This window comes from Botryllus schlosseri, chromosome 13 (genome assembly GCF_051294905.1).
Source record: "Botryllus schlosseri isolate E-star chromosome 13, Bs_hap1, whole genome shotgun sequence".
NCBI classification, from domain to species: Eukaryota; Metazoa; Chordata; class Ascidiacea; order Stolidobranchia; family Styelidae; genus Botryllus; species Botryllus schlosseri.
In genome coordinates this window covers 7717146-7729767 of record NC_137248.1, presented here as the reverse complement: position 1 = coordinate 7729767, position 12622 = coordinate 7717146, and the positions used below count along the sequence as shown (strand labels likewise).

The 12622-nt window shown below is 40.5% G+C and overlaps 1 protein-coding gene across 1 annotated transcript in view; it reads right to left on the bottom strand.

Annotated features, from left to right (window-relative positions):
* The window catches only part of LOC145453171 (uncharacterized), a 31100-nt gene that overhangs the window by 13638 nt on the left and 4840 nt on the right, over positions 1–12622 (bottom strand). The window contains exons 3-10 of the mRNA XM_080331150.1: positions 12143–12329; positions 7795–8421; positions 5717–5832; positions 5222–5408; positions 4230–4784; positions 3883–3986; positions 3370–3556; positions 2860–2960 (exon numbers count right to left, since the gene is read on the bottom strand). Of these exons, the coding sequence (XP_080187276.1) occupies positions 2860–2960; positions 3370–3556; positions 3883–3986; positions 4230–4784; positions 5222–5408; positions 5717–5832; positions 7795–8421; positions 12143–12251 (1986 nt within the window). The 5' untranslated portion in view covers positions 12252–12329. The remainder of the gene's footprint in view (positions 1–2859; positions 2961–3369; positions 3557–3882; positions 3987–4229; positions 4785–5221; positions 5409–5716; positions 5833–7794; positions 8422–12142; positions 12330–12622) is intronic.

Genomic DNA, 12622 nt, shown 5'->3' with positions numbered 1-12622 from the left:
TCCGCAGCCAGCAAATTATATCGGTATCAAAGTCATATTCGCCTCAAACTGGTATGGTTAACTTTTCCGCTGTTTCCGCTACTTCGGCTACACTCCGTTTTCCGCTGATTTGGATTCCGCAGCGAGCGGATTATGTCAGTATAAAAGCCCGCTATGTAATCGATGGTCAAATTTTCCGTCATATTCGCCTCAAACTGATATGGTTAAATTTTCCGCTGCTTCGGCTACGCTCCGTTTTGCGCTTATTTGGATTCCGTAGCCAGCAGATTATGTCAGTATCAAAGTCATATTCGCCTCAAACTGGTAAGGTTAAATTTTCCGCTGTTTCCGCTGCTTCGGCTGCACTCCATTTTTCCGCTGATTTAGATTCCGTAGCCAGCAGATTATGTTAGTATCAAAGTCCGCTATGTAATCGATGGTCAAATTTTCCGTCATATTCGCCTCAAACTGGTATGGTTAAATTCTCCGCTGTTTCGGCTACACTCCGTTTTTCCGCTGATTTAGATTCCGCAGCGAGCTGATTATGTCAGTATCAAAGCCCGCTATGTAATCGATGGTCAAATTTTCCGTCATATTCGCCTCAAACTGGTATGGTTAACTTTTCCGCTGTTTCCGCTGCTTCGGCTACACTCCGTTTTCCGCTGATTTAGATTCCGCAGCCAGCAAATTATGTCGGTATCAAAGTCATATTCGCCTCAAACTGGTATGGATAAATTTTCCGCTGTTTCCGCTGCTTCGGCTACACTCCGTTTTTCCGCTGATTTAGATTCCGCAGCGAGCTGATTATGTCAGTATCAAAGCCCGCTATGTAATCGATGGTCAAATTTTCCGTCATATTCGCCTCAAACTGGTATGGTTAAATTTTCCGCTGTTTCCGCTGCTTCGGCTACACTCCGTTTTTCCGCTGATTTAGATTCCGCAGCGAGCTGATTATGTCAGTATGAAAGTCCGCTATTTAATCGATGGTTAAGTTTTCCGCTCTTTCCGCTCTTTCCGTCTTTCCGTCTTTTAGGAATCAGCATTTTTTATTGTTTCCGCTGTTTCCGTTGTTTCCGCGTTTTAGGGTTCGTTTTCCGTTGTTTCCGCTGTTTCCGCTTTTCCGCTTTTCCGTCTTTTAGGGATGCCCGATATTTATAAGGAGTGTGCACTGTGAAGACTAGATGATGATAATTCCAGAACAAAAGTAGTCAATGGGTAAGTTAGTTCGTGGATTGGTATAATACAGTGGTGACATTCCTAGTGTTTTGACACTAGATCTAGTGTTTTTTCGGTCGTCCTAGTGTTTGTTTTCGCACAATTTTGCTAATCTAGTGTTTTTCTGCAATTGTGCGAACAATGAATATTAATTCTAACATTAGACTACTATAAATATTACACTAAATGTATCGCTAATACGGTGATTTGGTGTATTTATCATCAACAATTCTATGTGGTGTTGCAGTAACAAGCAATTATTACGTAACCGGGTGCGCTGTTCATGAACCCATGTAAACCTGAATGTTACTGCTCTGTATTGTAAATCGATACGGCTAGACAGAATAAGTTAGGCTTGGGCTTGAACACCCCCGGGATGTTTGCGTCCTGGTGAGATTAATAGCCTATCTGGTGAGCTTTTACACCATCCATATTTGTGATAGATATGACTTTGTTCATCGAACTATCATGCCGTGATAGTATCAGATGAAGACAACATCTACAAGCTTATTTGCTCTGATTACGTGAAATTCACATTGGCGCGACAAAAGATACCGCCTATACCCTATATATAGGATATTTCACTGTATTTTACCTGCCTGGCAATTTATTTTCTTTTTATGGTCCCCTATTTGGGTGTTGAAAGAATTATCTTTGCTAATAATATCACCATCGTTTTCAGGAGGCCATTTCAATGTCACTGACTCATTTCCAGCAAATCAGTATCAAATTATTTTTCCATCAATTAGCCATTTCATGTAAAACTGCGAAATAAGCATCACTTTCCCTTCAGTAATGCCTGGAACACGATGTTTGGTCATAGCGAATTGTCGAAATTTGCCATCGTAGGCTAAATTCTATTATTGTGAAAAACGATCGAAATTTCAATTTTAGATTGAACGGATTTTACTGGTCGGAATTGACCCAAATTTGGTGTATAGCGTTTTTTTGTCACTAAGCGAGTGAAATTTGATAAAAAAAGTTATTTCCGAACAACTCTAATGGACACCTCCCCATTGTCTGGTTGAAGATGTAGTGAGCAAGATGCCACACAAAAGATACTTATGTTTGACGGATGGTGTACAATCGAAAGATAATTTTTATGATGCTATGCAATTCGAAAGCGACAATATCTGATTTTTTCTTACTCCGTTCTATTTGTTCATTAATTTTCGTTGAATAATCATGCAGTATATCATGTATCGAATTCATGTGTGGAACAGTTCTTATCTATGGATTTGTACCTTGGTCATCATGATTACTTGGCAATGGCAAATTTTTCTTGCAATTTACTAATCTGGTGTTTTTTTCGCTAATCTAGTGTTTTTTCACAAGATAATCTTGTGTTTTTCCAGGAACCTAGAGTGGCAACACTGGTATACTATAATTTCAGTCCAATTTGAAGAGGGCATTACCACATAGTTTGAATTGAAACGGATATATTTCCAAATTGCAAAGTCTGTCACCAACATTTGGATTAACAAACAGAATGCCGGTAACTTTGAAGGGATATGCGACAGGACACAGGATTTGGACATAAAGATACTAATACATATTCAAGCATCAAAGCAACGGCTGAAATTGGCAAGCAGGCCGTACAGACCATTAACTGCACATGATGCAAAGAGAAAAGGGATGTTTTAACATGAACATTGAACAACTCACATCAGCGTCGGAAGAGTCCAATCCATCAGGCAATACTTCATAGCTAACATATATTGTGTCTTCTGTGGTGGACTCGCAGCGTACAATGGGTTGGTAGCACGCTGTTAGAAACAAATGCTGATCAGTGTCCATGAAACCGCCATTTTCATCGAAACAAGATATTTCCTGACCTAAATTGTGTTCACTGATTGAGTATTTGAAATGATGATTATTTCACCCTGAACATCGCGATTTTCTTAAACATACATGCCGCCTGCTTGCACTAAGTAGCTAATTAGGCCTACACTTAGTATTGTTTGTTCATAATCGTACGTTGATGTAGAACAACGCTCTCTGTTGCCCTCTTTCCCGAAAAGGCATTTAAGACATTCCGTGCGGCATAATTATGCTGACAATACATGAAGTTATTTACTTCTCATATTACATTTGAATTCATAGCCGGAAAAGTAAAATACTGTTAGTCCAAATATACGGATACGACGAATCTGACTGTATGAAAACGCAGCTTACGTTTGGTGGTAGTAGTCACGGTGGCTTCGTCAATGAAGACATCGGCTCCGGAGATTCTGGTTCCAGTCACAGTTACGGTGTAATCGGTACCCATCGTCAACCCCGAGAATGAAACGTCACTCATATTGGAATCTACCACAACGGAATCCACCACCATACCATTCGATGAAATCCCGACGGTGTAATCCTGAATTCAGCATTTACACTGAGTTACAGGGCTTCTCAACGAAGGGAAGGACGAAGATTTTCGTGCACGACACGTGTAATCGCTAGTGAAAAGGGTTATCATTTCCAAAAGCGTTATCATCTCCATGTCCTGAGCTTAGGCAATGTGCCAAGAGACTACCAAAACTGTCCTCGACCGGGCTTATCTGCGCATTACAATTCCTTGCTCACTGATTGAGTAACCGTAAGTTATCACACGATTCATTAACTTTGCATGTCGTGAATTGCAAATTTCAAAATCGTATATACGACACCCGACACAGGCGCCCGTCTACGCGAATAACTTACATCGACAAGAAAAGAGTTCATGCCGACACCGATGGGAATTGGGTAAAACGTCACATTCACGGTATCTTTTGTAGCCACCGTTTCCACGACAAACTGGATGTTATCTGCCAAAAAAAAGGAATATTGGAGAGTGTCGATAGAAACAGCTTATAAACAGCAAAACCGCGCTGTTTTGCTGTGTTAAATTACGGTAAAAACAAAACAATAGTATTCTAGAGATCTCACCAATTTACTTAATATATTTTTCAAAAGATCTGTGTAACTCCGACTTCGATGAGTAAAATCATCCCAATAGTCTTTAATTCATTCATGAAATTACATTTTCATATCAACAAATTGACAACGACCTTCTTCGCAACTGGCGTTCCTGATCCGCTCGACCGCGGTTGGTGAAAACCAAAAGCCTTTGCTGGCCACCGGGTTCCCGACATCGGAGAACGCTTGCAGCTGACCGACGTCTGCATCCTGGCCAATGGCGACTGCAATCATGAGGTCAAATTTCGTCCGAGCGGTGTCGATCACCGATTGGTCGGCGGGCTCTCTTCCCTTTCCGTCGCTCATCAAGACGAATATTTTGAACGCCATCTCGTTGGTTACCCGACCGTTAACATATCGAAGTCCTGTGTATGGTCTACTCCGCTCTTGAATTGTCGTAATACTTTCGACATCTACACGTATATCATCCGCAGAATTTTGTATGACTGCGTTGGACAGTTCAGTACGCGCATAGGTAGAATATTGGAACACGTCGACCCGTGGTTTATTTTCGAGGGTAGACGGATTAAAAGCATCCACGATTTCCAGAATGTATTCTTTCGTTTCGTTGAATTGATTTTCGGTAACCGAGTCGCTTCCGTCGATGAGAAACACGAGGTTGATCGGAATTTCAGTGCACTCCCGATCTTGAAGAATTAATAAAACAACGACTTGAATATATGTCGTGTGGAATCTTGTCAAATCCGTGAATAAATCAATATATAGGCTACAATACACCCTTTAGCTAGATCTTTTAAGAATTCTATGGCACAGATTAAACAGTGAGTCTTATATTTTCTCACACGACCCCCTGCATTTTTGAGTGCTTACGTGGACCTCCATAGCCGTACAATCTGGGTAGTTAGATTCTGAAGAATATGAAAAAAGCCTAATTCCTCCAACCTTGATTTAAAATGCAGTAAAAGTAGGAATGATTTATTAGGTACCAACAAAAAAAGGATATAAAACTAACTAATTCTGATACCAATCCGCCCTATATTTGCCGGCTATACTGCTAATCAATCGCCAATCACATCAAAACATGTGTTCACCGAGGAAGAATCCGGAAAATTTCAACACTCACCCTTGGTAGCACAAGTTACCGAGGTTGGCTCCAACGCAAAGTAACGATTAGCCACCTTTGTTCCGGTAACAGATATATTGTATTCAGTGCTTGGCGATAGTCCAATAAATGTAGACGTTAGTTGGTCAAGATTTCTAACAAATCTGCCGTCTGCTGTTTCATTTGGCGTTATCCACACAATCAAATCCTGGAGTAAAGTTTTACCAAGTAAAATAACGAGGCACGGTATACATGTAAAATAGATGGAATTCGGTGTTTCCATTTAGTATTTCAGATCAATTCTAATTTTGCTTTAGTTTAAATCATTAAAATAAAGGGCAAAATAAAGTTCCTTCCCAAAACACACCCATTTTGAGGTAACACACTCATATTGTATATGGGGAAATATTTCAAGATTTTAGCCGACACTAAACTGCGCAAATCTTCACCTGGATTCTGATTGGCGGACTTCACAATCGCATATATACCAGTGTTTCGGAAAGGAATTAAACTCACTTGAAGATAGTATGAGACGTCTCTGGTGACGGGATATATTCTGTAGGAGTAACTCACAGTTACAGAGGTATCGCTACTGCTCGACAATTCGCATGTTGCATTGAATATCACACGGTCTGTTTGAGGAAAAATGCGGAGTAATAATTCACCCATAAAGTGAAGCATATATTCTTCTTGATATATCAATAAGAATTGCGGTGGCACATTAGGCATAAACAATCTGACGATTGTATGCAGGCAGACTTGGAAGCCTTCAGGAAACCCTAAATTTTAGCCAAGTCACAGAAACAAATTCTACCACATCGCACAACCATGTGCATTAACAACTATCACAAAGAAAGAGATTATTGCAGATAGTTAATGCATATCAATTAAACTTCTGCTGCTTCCTCTTAGAGACCAGTTCTGAAATACAAAGCTTAATTGTGCAAGTGTTTCGATCCCAACTGCTGAATTGCAAATGAATTAACATGTATGTGTGGAGAAGCGTCATTTCAATAGATCAAGGCGTCCTTGTCATCATGAATCTTGTGAGTCGGTGTATGGTTCTTGGCCTCATCCGAACCCTTGAGACTGACTCAGCTACAGAGGTAGTCAAAGTAGTCACAAAAGCTACTCAAGTAGATGTCGAAGTAGCGAAGCAAAAAACTACTCAAGTAAAAGTAAAAGTAGTCATTTTATAAGCAGCCTAAAACTACTTGAAGTAGAAGTAGAATTGACTGACTTTACATCTACTCTAGAAATAAAGTAGTTCGCACGAACTGTCAAAAGCTGGAAATTGAGCTATGCAAAAGGTACAGAGCTTGATTCACATTCATGCATCCCAGGAGGTATCAATTTTCGACAGCATTCGTCCGCATCATGGGATGAAAATAATAGCATTGACATAGGACTGCGATACTAATCCTCCGTTTATTCGAACACCCCTGTTTAGGAAATATCATGGTATGGTGCTCTCCCCCAGGCCCGCAGTTTGGAAAAGTTGTGTCGGATACGGTGTTAACTCTTTGCGCGATTAGTAAACGTTAATAAAAAATATGCCTGATCGTAAAAATGCCATATAGTGTTGCTATGTTTTCGGAAAATAGAGGCATTACTACACATGATTTTATACTTCAACATGCGTGTTCTCCAGACAAAAGAACTAAAACTAATCAGAACTCAAAGTATGATACTGGGAATTGAAAAAGAAATATAAATACTTCTAAAAGCGGAAAATATATTTCATGTCTTTCGTCCACAAAGTTTCAACAGTAGTCTGCTAAAATAGGTGTACCGCTAAAAAAAAGTCAGAGTCCACTTTTCTAGATTAGGACACGCCGTGGGCTGCTAGATTACGATATGATAAGTGAATGCTAGATTGCGAAACGGTAGTTTCAAACGCTATTATGGGTCATATTTATTGTGATGAGATATTTCATATGGGCGACAATGCGGTGTTAATGGAAACACACAACCCGCTACCTAAATTATATTCACCGACACGTTCGTGACATCATATTAGTCTACTGTGCGCGAAGTGCGACGGAAATTTTGGGCTTTACTCAAATTTTATTAAATTTAAATGTTGATACTCCACGAAAACAGTTCCGAAATTGCTCAGGCTTTCTTTCTAATTGGAGGATTAAACTACTTCCTCTTGACAAAGTGAAAATTTCGAAAAGTAAGCGAGTAGATCACAGAATAATACGAGGTAGAAGTAGAAGTAGAAGTAGCGGGAAATTAGATCTACTTGAGTAAGTACCCAAGTAGTGTGAAACTACGCGAGTACTACAAAAAATTAAAGTTCTTCGTTACTGACCACCTCTGCTCAGCCAACGCCCGGGAATTTAATTGTTTGGACTCCAGTTAAAGAACCATTGCGTTAGACGCTTCCAATCAATCACTATGTCGAGATCTATTGGCAATTCATGATAAAATCAATTGAAAATGGAAGTCGCATCATTTGCGTGGAATATGCCTGTGAGTACGTGTAAAAATCGATTTTTTACTTCTCGCACATGCGCAAAGATTATTGAGCATTGTACAATTAGCATCTTTGTTTTGTACGGAAACGATCCAAATATAAAATCCCTCACCTTGCTGAATTTGAGTCAAGATTGCTTGCGCTATGTTTGAAAGCGAAGTCGTGTTACCGACAAACGCAGCGTCGCTATTGTAAGTTAAGTCGTCGATAACTTCTTGCTTGGCATCCTCGGCGTCTCTATTTTGGAACAGAACCATGCGCGGAAAACTTGCTCTTGTCTTGTTAACAATGCTGAGATCCCTAGGCTCTATCGAGTTTGCGTTGGTAATCGTGACCAAGACTCTGTACGGTTCATAGCTGGTTTGATCGATCGAGTTTGCGTAGGTAATCTTGACCAAGGATCTGAATGGTCCATCACTGCTCGTTGTGACGTTGTCGACAACAAATCTAAGTGCGCTGTACGGCCTCGTCCCGGATCGTAATTGCCCGCTCACGGCGGCCAGCGATTGGCGTCGAATCTCGCTGGACGAACTAGTTACGTGAAGTCCAGACAGCTCCGTTCGGAACGTGGAAGAATACTGGACCATGTCGATGAGTATATCACTTTCCCTTTCTTGCGGCTTGAACGCGTCGATAACAGTCAGCATCCATTCGATGAATTCCGTGTATTCGCGCGTTTCAACAGAGTCGCTTCCGTCCATCAAGAATGTCAGGCCTAGTGTCCTTTCACCGGGAATCACTGCAAATTAAGTGATTTATGACTCAGTCCGATCGTGGGGAAAATTGAAATCGATAAGAACATAAGGTTGAAGATTCGCGAGTAGTTGAGTGTATCAAAAATGTAATGATCGCGAGGAAACAATAGAAGGCAGTCCAATTTTATACGATTTGGAAAGTAATTGAAACCGTTTAAAGCAGTGGTTCCCAACCTGTGGTACGCGTACCACCAGTGGTACACGAAGGTCTTCCAGGTGGTACGCGAGTAGACTCTGTTTTTTTACCGAAGGGGTTATTAGTTCAGGTAGGGTTGATTTTGATTTTTTGAAGTCGTGGTCGTGGTAAGTCCGTCGTCGTGGGCAGGGGCAATCTTACCAATGATTGCCTATGGCAGGGGTGACAAACTCAAGTTGCGTCGCGGGCTGGATTCAGACCGTCAAATCGCTCGCGGGCCGGACCAGTCACATTATTCCAAAATGTTACCTCCAAATCCATGCCTGTGTCTGTGTTGTTAAAACTTCAATACTCAATTATACAGCCAAGTGGACTATAGGGTTCTATTCTATCGACATCATTATTTGCAAACAATTGAATTGGCCAACTGACGATGATTGGCCGATTGAATACAGTAGTGTAATTTGCTAAAACAGTGACTTTAACGACGATATAGAGTTGCATATTGCTATGGTGGCTTTGTTTTGGTCGTAATCTGACGATAGTCGTGCGTATGGGTTGCGAGGAATACACGAGATTTACCTGTAAACGCAGACGGGGAAATTTGGTTCATTATTATTATTATACCGCGATTTGATTTTTTTTCCGGAGGCCGAGGAGCTGTTAAGTCATTAGCGAAAATGTAGTGCGACCACAGATATTTTAAATATATTTTGTGTAACAATTATGTTCTCCATCTAGCCTACATATACGGGTTTCTGAATGGGGATTTCACTTCTTTGAATAAGTAGGCTACGTTTTGGTCCATTCTTCCACAAAACTCTGAGCTCAGTGTTCATTTATTGCTTCTCGGAATCAGATGTCAATGACAGCGACTTGTTGCTGATGGTCATTATATTGAAGCCGTATATTAGGCTACTATAAAATGCGCATCCGGGGATTTACAACCTTTTATGGTAGCGACCTCATTTCAAACTTGTTCCGTGGCCCAGCTCAAAGCTGATTACTAGGGCAAGTTTTTGTTGCACTGAGATCGCGAGAAAGTTGCACTTAATTTTGACAAAAGTTGCAGTCAAAAGTTGCATTTATGATTTTGTTGAATTAGTAGGGTATGCGATACACAAAAGGTTCTGTTGTGTAACCTTGTTCCTGCAGAGCTGTCGAATTTGTTACTTTGCCATTTCACATACATTCTGGCGAGACCGCCAAAATATATATATTTTCCCAGTACACAGCAAGAAAATTACACAATGCGTGAATAATATTCCCCAAGAAGCCAAACAGCATAGCGATAACCCCCTACCTCCAAAACAAGTCAAATAACACACCCCAAACCCCTTAGGTCTGCAAACTTGACCTAAGGCGTTGCAGAAAACTCACCATCGGCAACTTTAACTATGTCATAGCCTGAATAAGGTGACCCAGTGAAGATGTGATTTTTGGCGGTTTCGCCTGGGCATTCGTGAAATGGGAAACTCAAATTTCTCAAATTTAAACGGCAGAATTAATAGAACGTTCTATTTACATATTGTTCGGACACGGTCGTTCTTGGCAGGAGTAGCTGAACTTCTTGCTTGGAAGCCGCTGTGTCATAGATAACATAGTGAGATACAGCTATAACCCACTATATAGCTCTTTGTTATGCAAATCAAAGTTAACAGAACCATACTAGGAATAGTTTATAGTATGTTCTTAAATCACTCCTTCACACTTTGGCGCAATATTCGATAAGATTTGCAGTAACAATTGGTATGAAAATTGGAGAAAAGTTGAAAAAAGTTGCACTATATAAACCCTTAAAACAGCTTAAAACATAATAATAGGTGGGTTTTGAGTATCTAGGAAGGTATGGGAAGCAGATAAAGGCAAACGACCCCAAGATTTGAACTCACTGGCTGTGACTGAAGCATTTAATCGGCCTTAACTAATTCCAGGAATATACCGTTCGCTAATAATTGCGATTACAATTAGACTTGTTTCAGTAAATGATGGTTATTTCTATTTTTGATTGCATTTTTTGCGACGGCGGTGCCTGGTGTCCATACTAATATCAAAATACGTTGCATTAACTCGCGCCTAGAGCGAAGAAAAATTTTCGAATAGCGTAAATCTGCTTGAAAATAATATTGTTTATGTTCATTTACGAAACAATTTTGAGCCTACTTCAAGCCTTCAAAATCCCGGACATTTAGGCATGTTTTAGAATTTTCTCCCGGACGCAGTTTTTCAGTGAAATTCTGGCAGGGTTGTAATGACTCGAGTCATGACTCGACTCGAGTCAGACTCGAGTCACGATTTTCGGATGACTCGACTCGACTCGAGTCATTTTCTCAAAATACGGAAATGACTCGACTCGACTCGAGTCAATCTGTGTATTGACTCGACTTGGACTCGAGTCATTGCGCATGACTCGAAGCAAGTCATTGACTCGAGATTCAGACGGCCAAGACCGACATTTCATTGTAATTTCGAAGCCAACACACTATTGGGATTTCGTTTGTTGGTACTGGTGCTTGAAAATGCGACCAGAAACTGCAAAAAGTGAGGAAAATTGATATATTATAAATGCGAACCATTCAATATCACCGAACAGAGTTAAAAAGTGGGTTTAGGAAGACTTTAACTGGAAACTGAGCAGTCAACACAATGACTTGGACTCGGACTCGAGTCATAATACCATGACTCGGACTCGATCCTCTGTTCGCTGACTTGGACTCGGACTTGACTCGGTGGGAATTGAAAATGACTCGACTTGACTCGAGTCAAAAATATAAAAATGAGATTGACTTGTGACTTGGAGCCTTGTGACTTGGTTACAACCCTGAATTCTGGACATGTCCGGGAAATTCCGGATATGTCCACGAAATTCCAGAAGTATGGCAAACCTACAGCAAACCGCTCCTACATCATGAAGTCACAATATATGATGTAACAATTTGTGAATAATTCCAAATAACAATCTCCATGACTCCATAACGAATCACCTCTTTCCTCATATTCCGCATAATGAGTTTATAGTCATCGAAGCTTAGTGATAACTATAATCAATAAATCATACTCGGTTGCCAGCGCTGTGCTAGATATAAAGAATTCGAAGAGCTTCTTGGAGGTACATAACTTCAGTATACAAGTACAGTACAGTATACAAGTAAAGAATTCCATGTCACATATGGTCTCAGGCAATGTTCCCTCTAATTTTTGACGAGTCTGCGCACACTCAGCAACTTGCTGCGCAGACCCTTGGACAACAGTTCGTAACGACTGATAAAAAGGTCCTCACTTCAGATTTTTTGCGCGCAACTTAGATTTTCTCTGCGCAGAGACCGTGTCAGCACTGCGCATTTGCGCACGTGCGCAGCTTAGAGGGAACATTGGTCTCAGGTACTCTATCCTTTTACACAATATTCTTCATAAGGCATAGAAAAAGTAGGCTACATGCGCGTGAAAAAAATTCACATCACGAGTCGGACCAGTAACATAAATAGTTCACGTTCATATCACTACGTTTTATAGAATTAATCAATTTTGCATATTGCAGCATTCACTATGAGATCATTCGAAATGTTTACCTCTTGTGGAACAAGTTGTAGACCCGTTGATTACCACAAAATTACTCTGGTTAGCCTCGGCAGCGATATTAACTGAGTATGTAGTATTGGAGTTTAATCCAGTAAACATAACTAAAGCTTCATCTCCATTTGCTTTTGTGATCTGACTAATCGCAGCATCCGATGGCGAGATTTCGATGTAAAATTCCTAAAATAGAGAGTCAAATTACAAATAATGCACTTATGGCCAGTTATTTTGCAGAAAATGAATCTGAACTGGGTCTTCACGATTCACCAATATTGGGACGACTCGATTCGACATTTTCAGATAACTTGCCTTGACTCGAGTCACTTTGCGAAAATGACTTCACTTGACTTGACACAGAGTTTCACAAATATGGATTGACTCGTGACTGGAAGCGAAATTTCTGAGTCAAGATCAAGTCATCAAGTAATCGGTGTCGACTAAGTCGCTATACCCTGTTGTCGATACGGTGATAT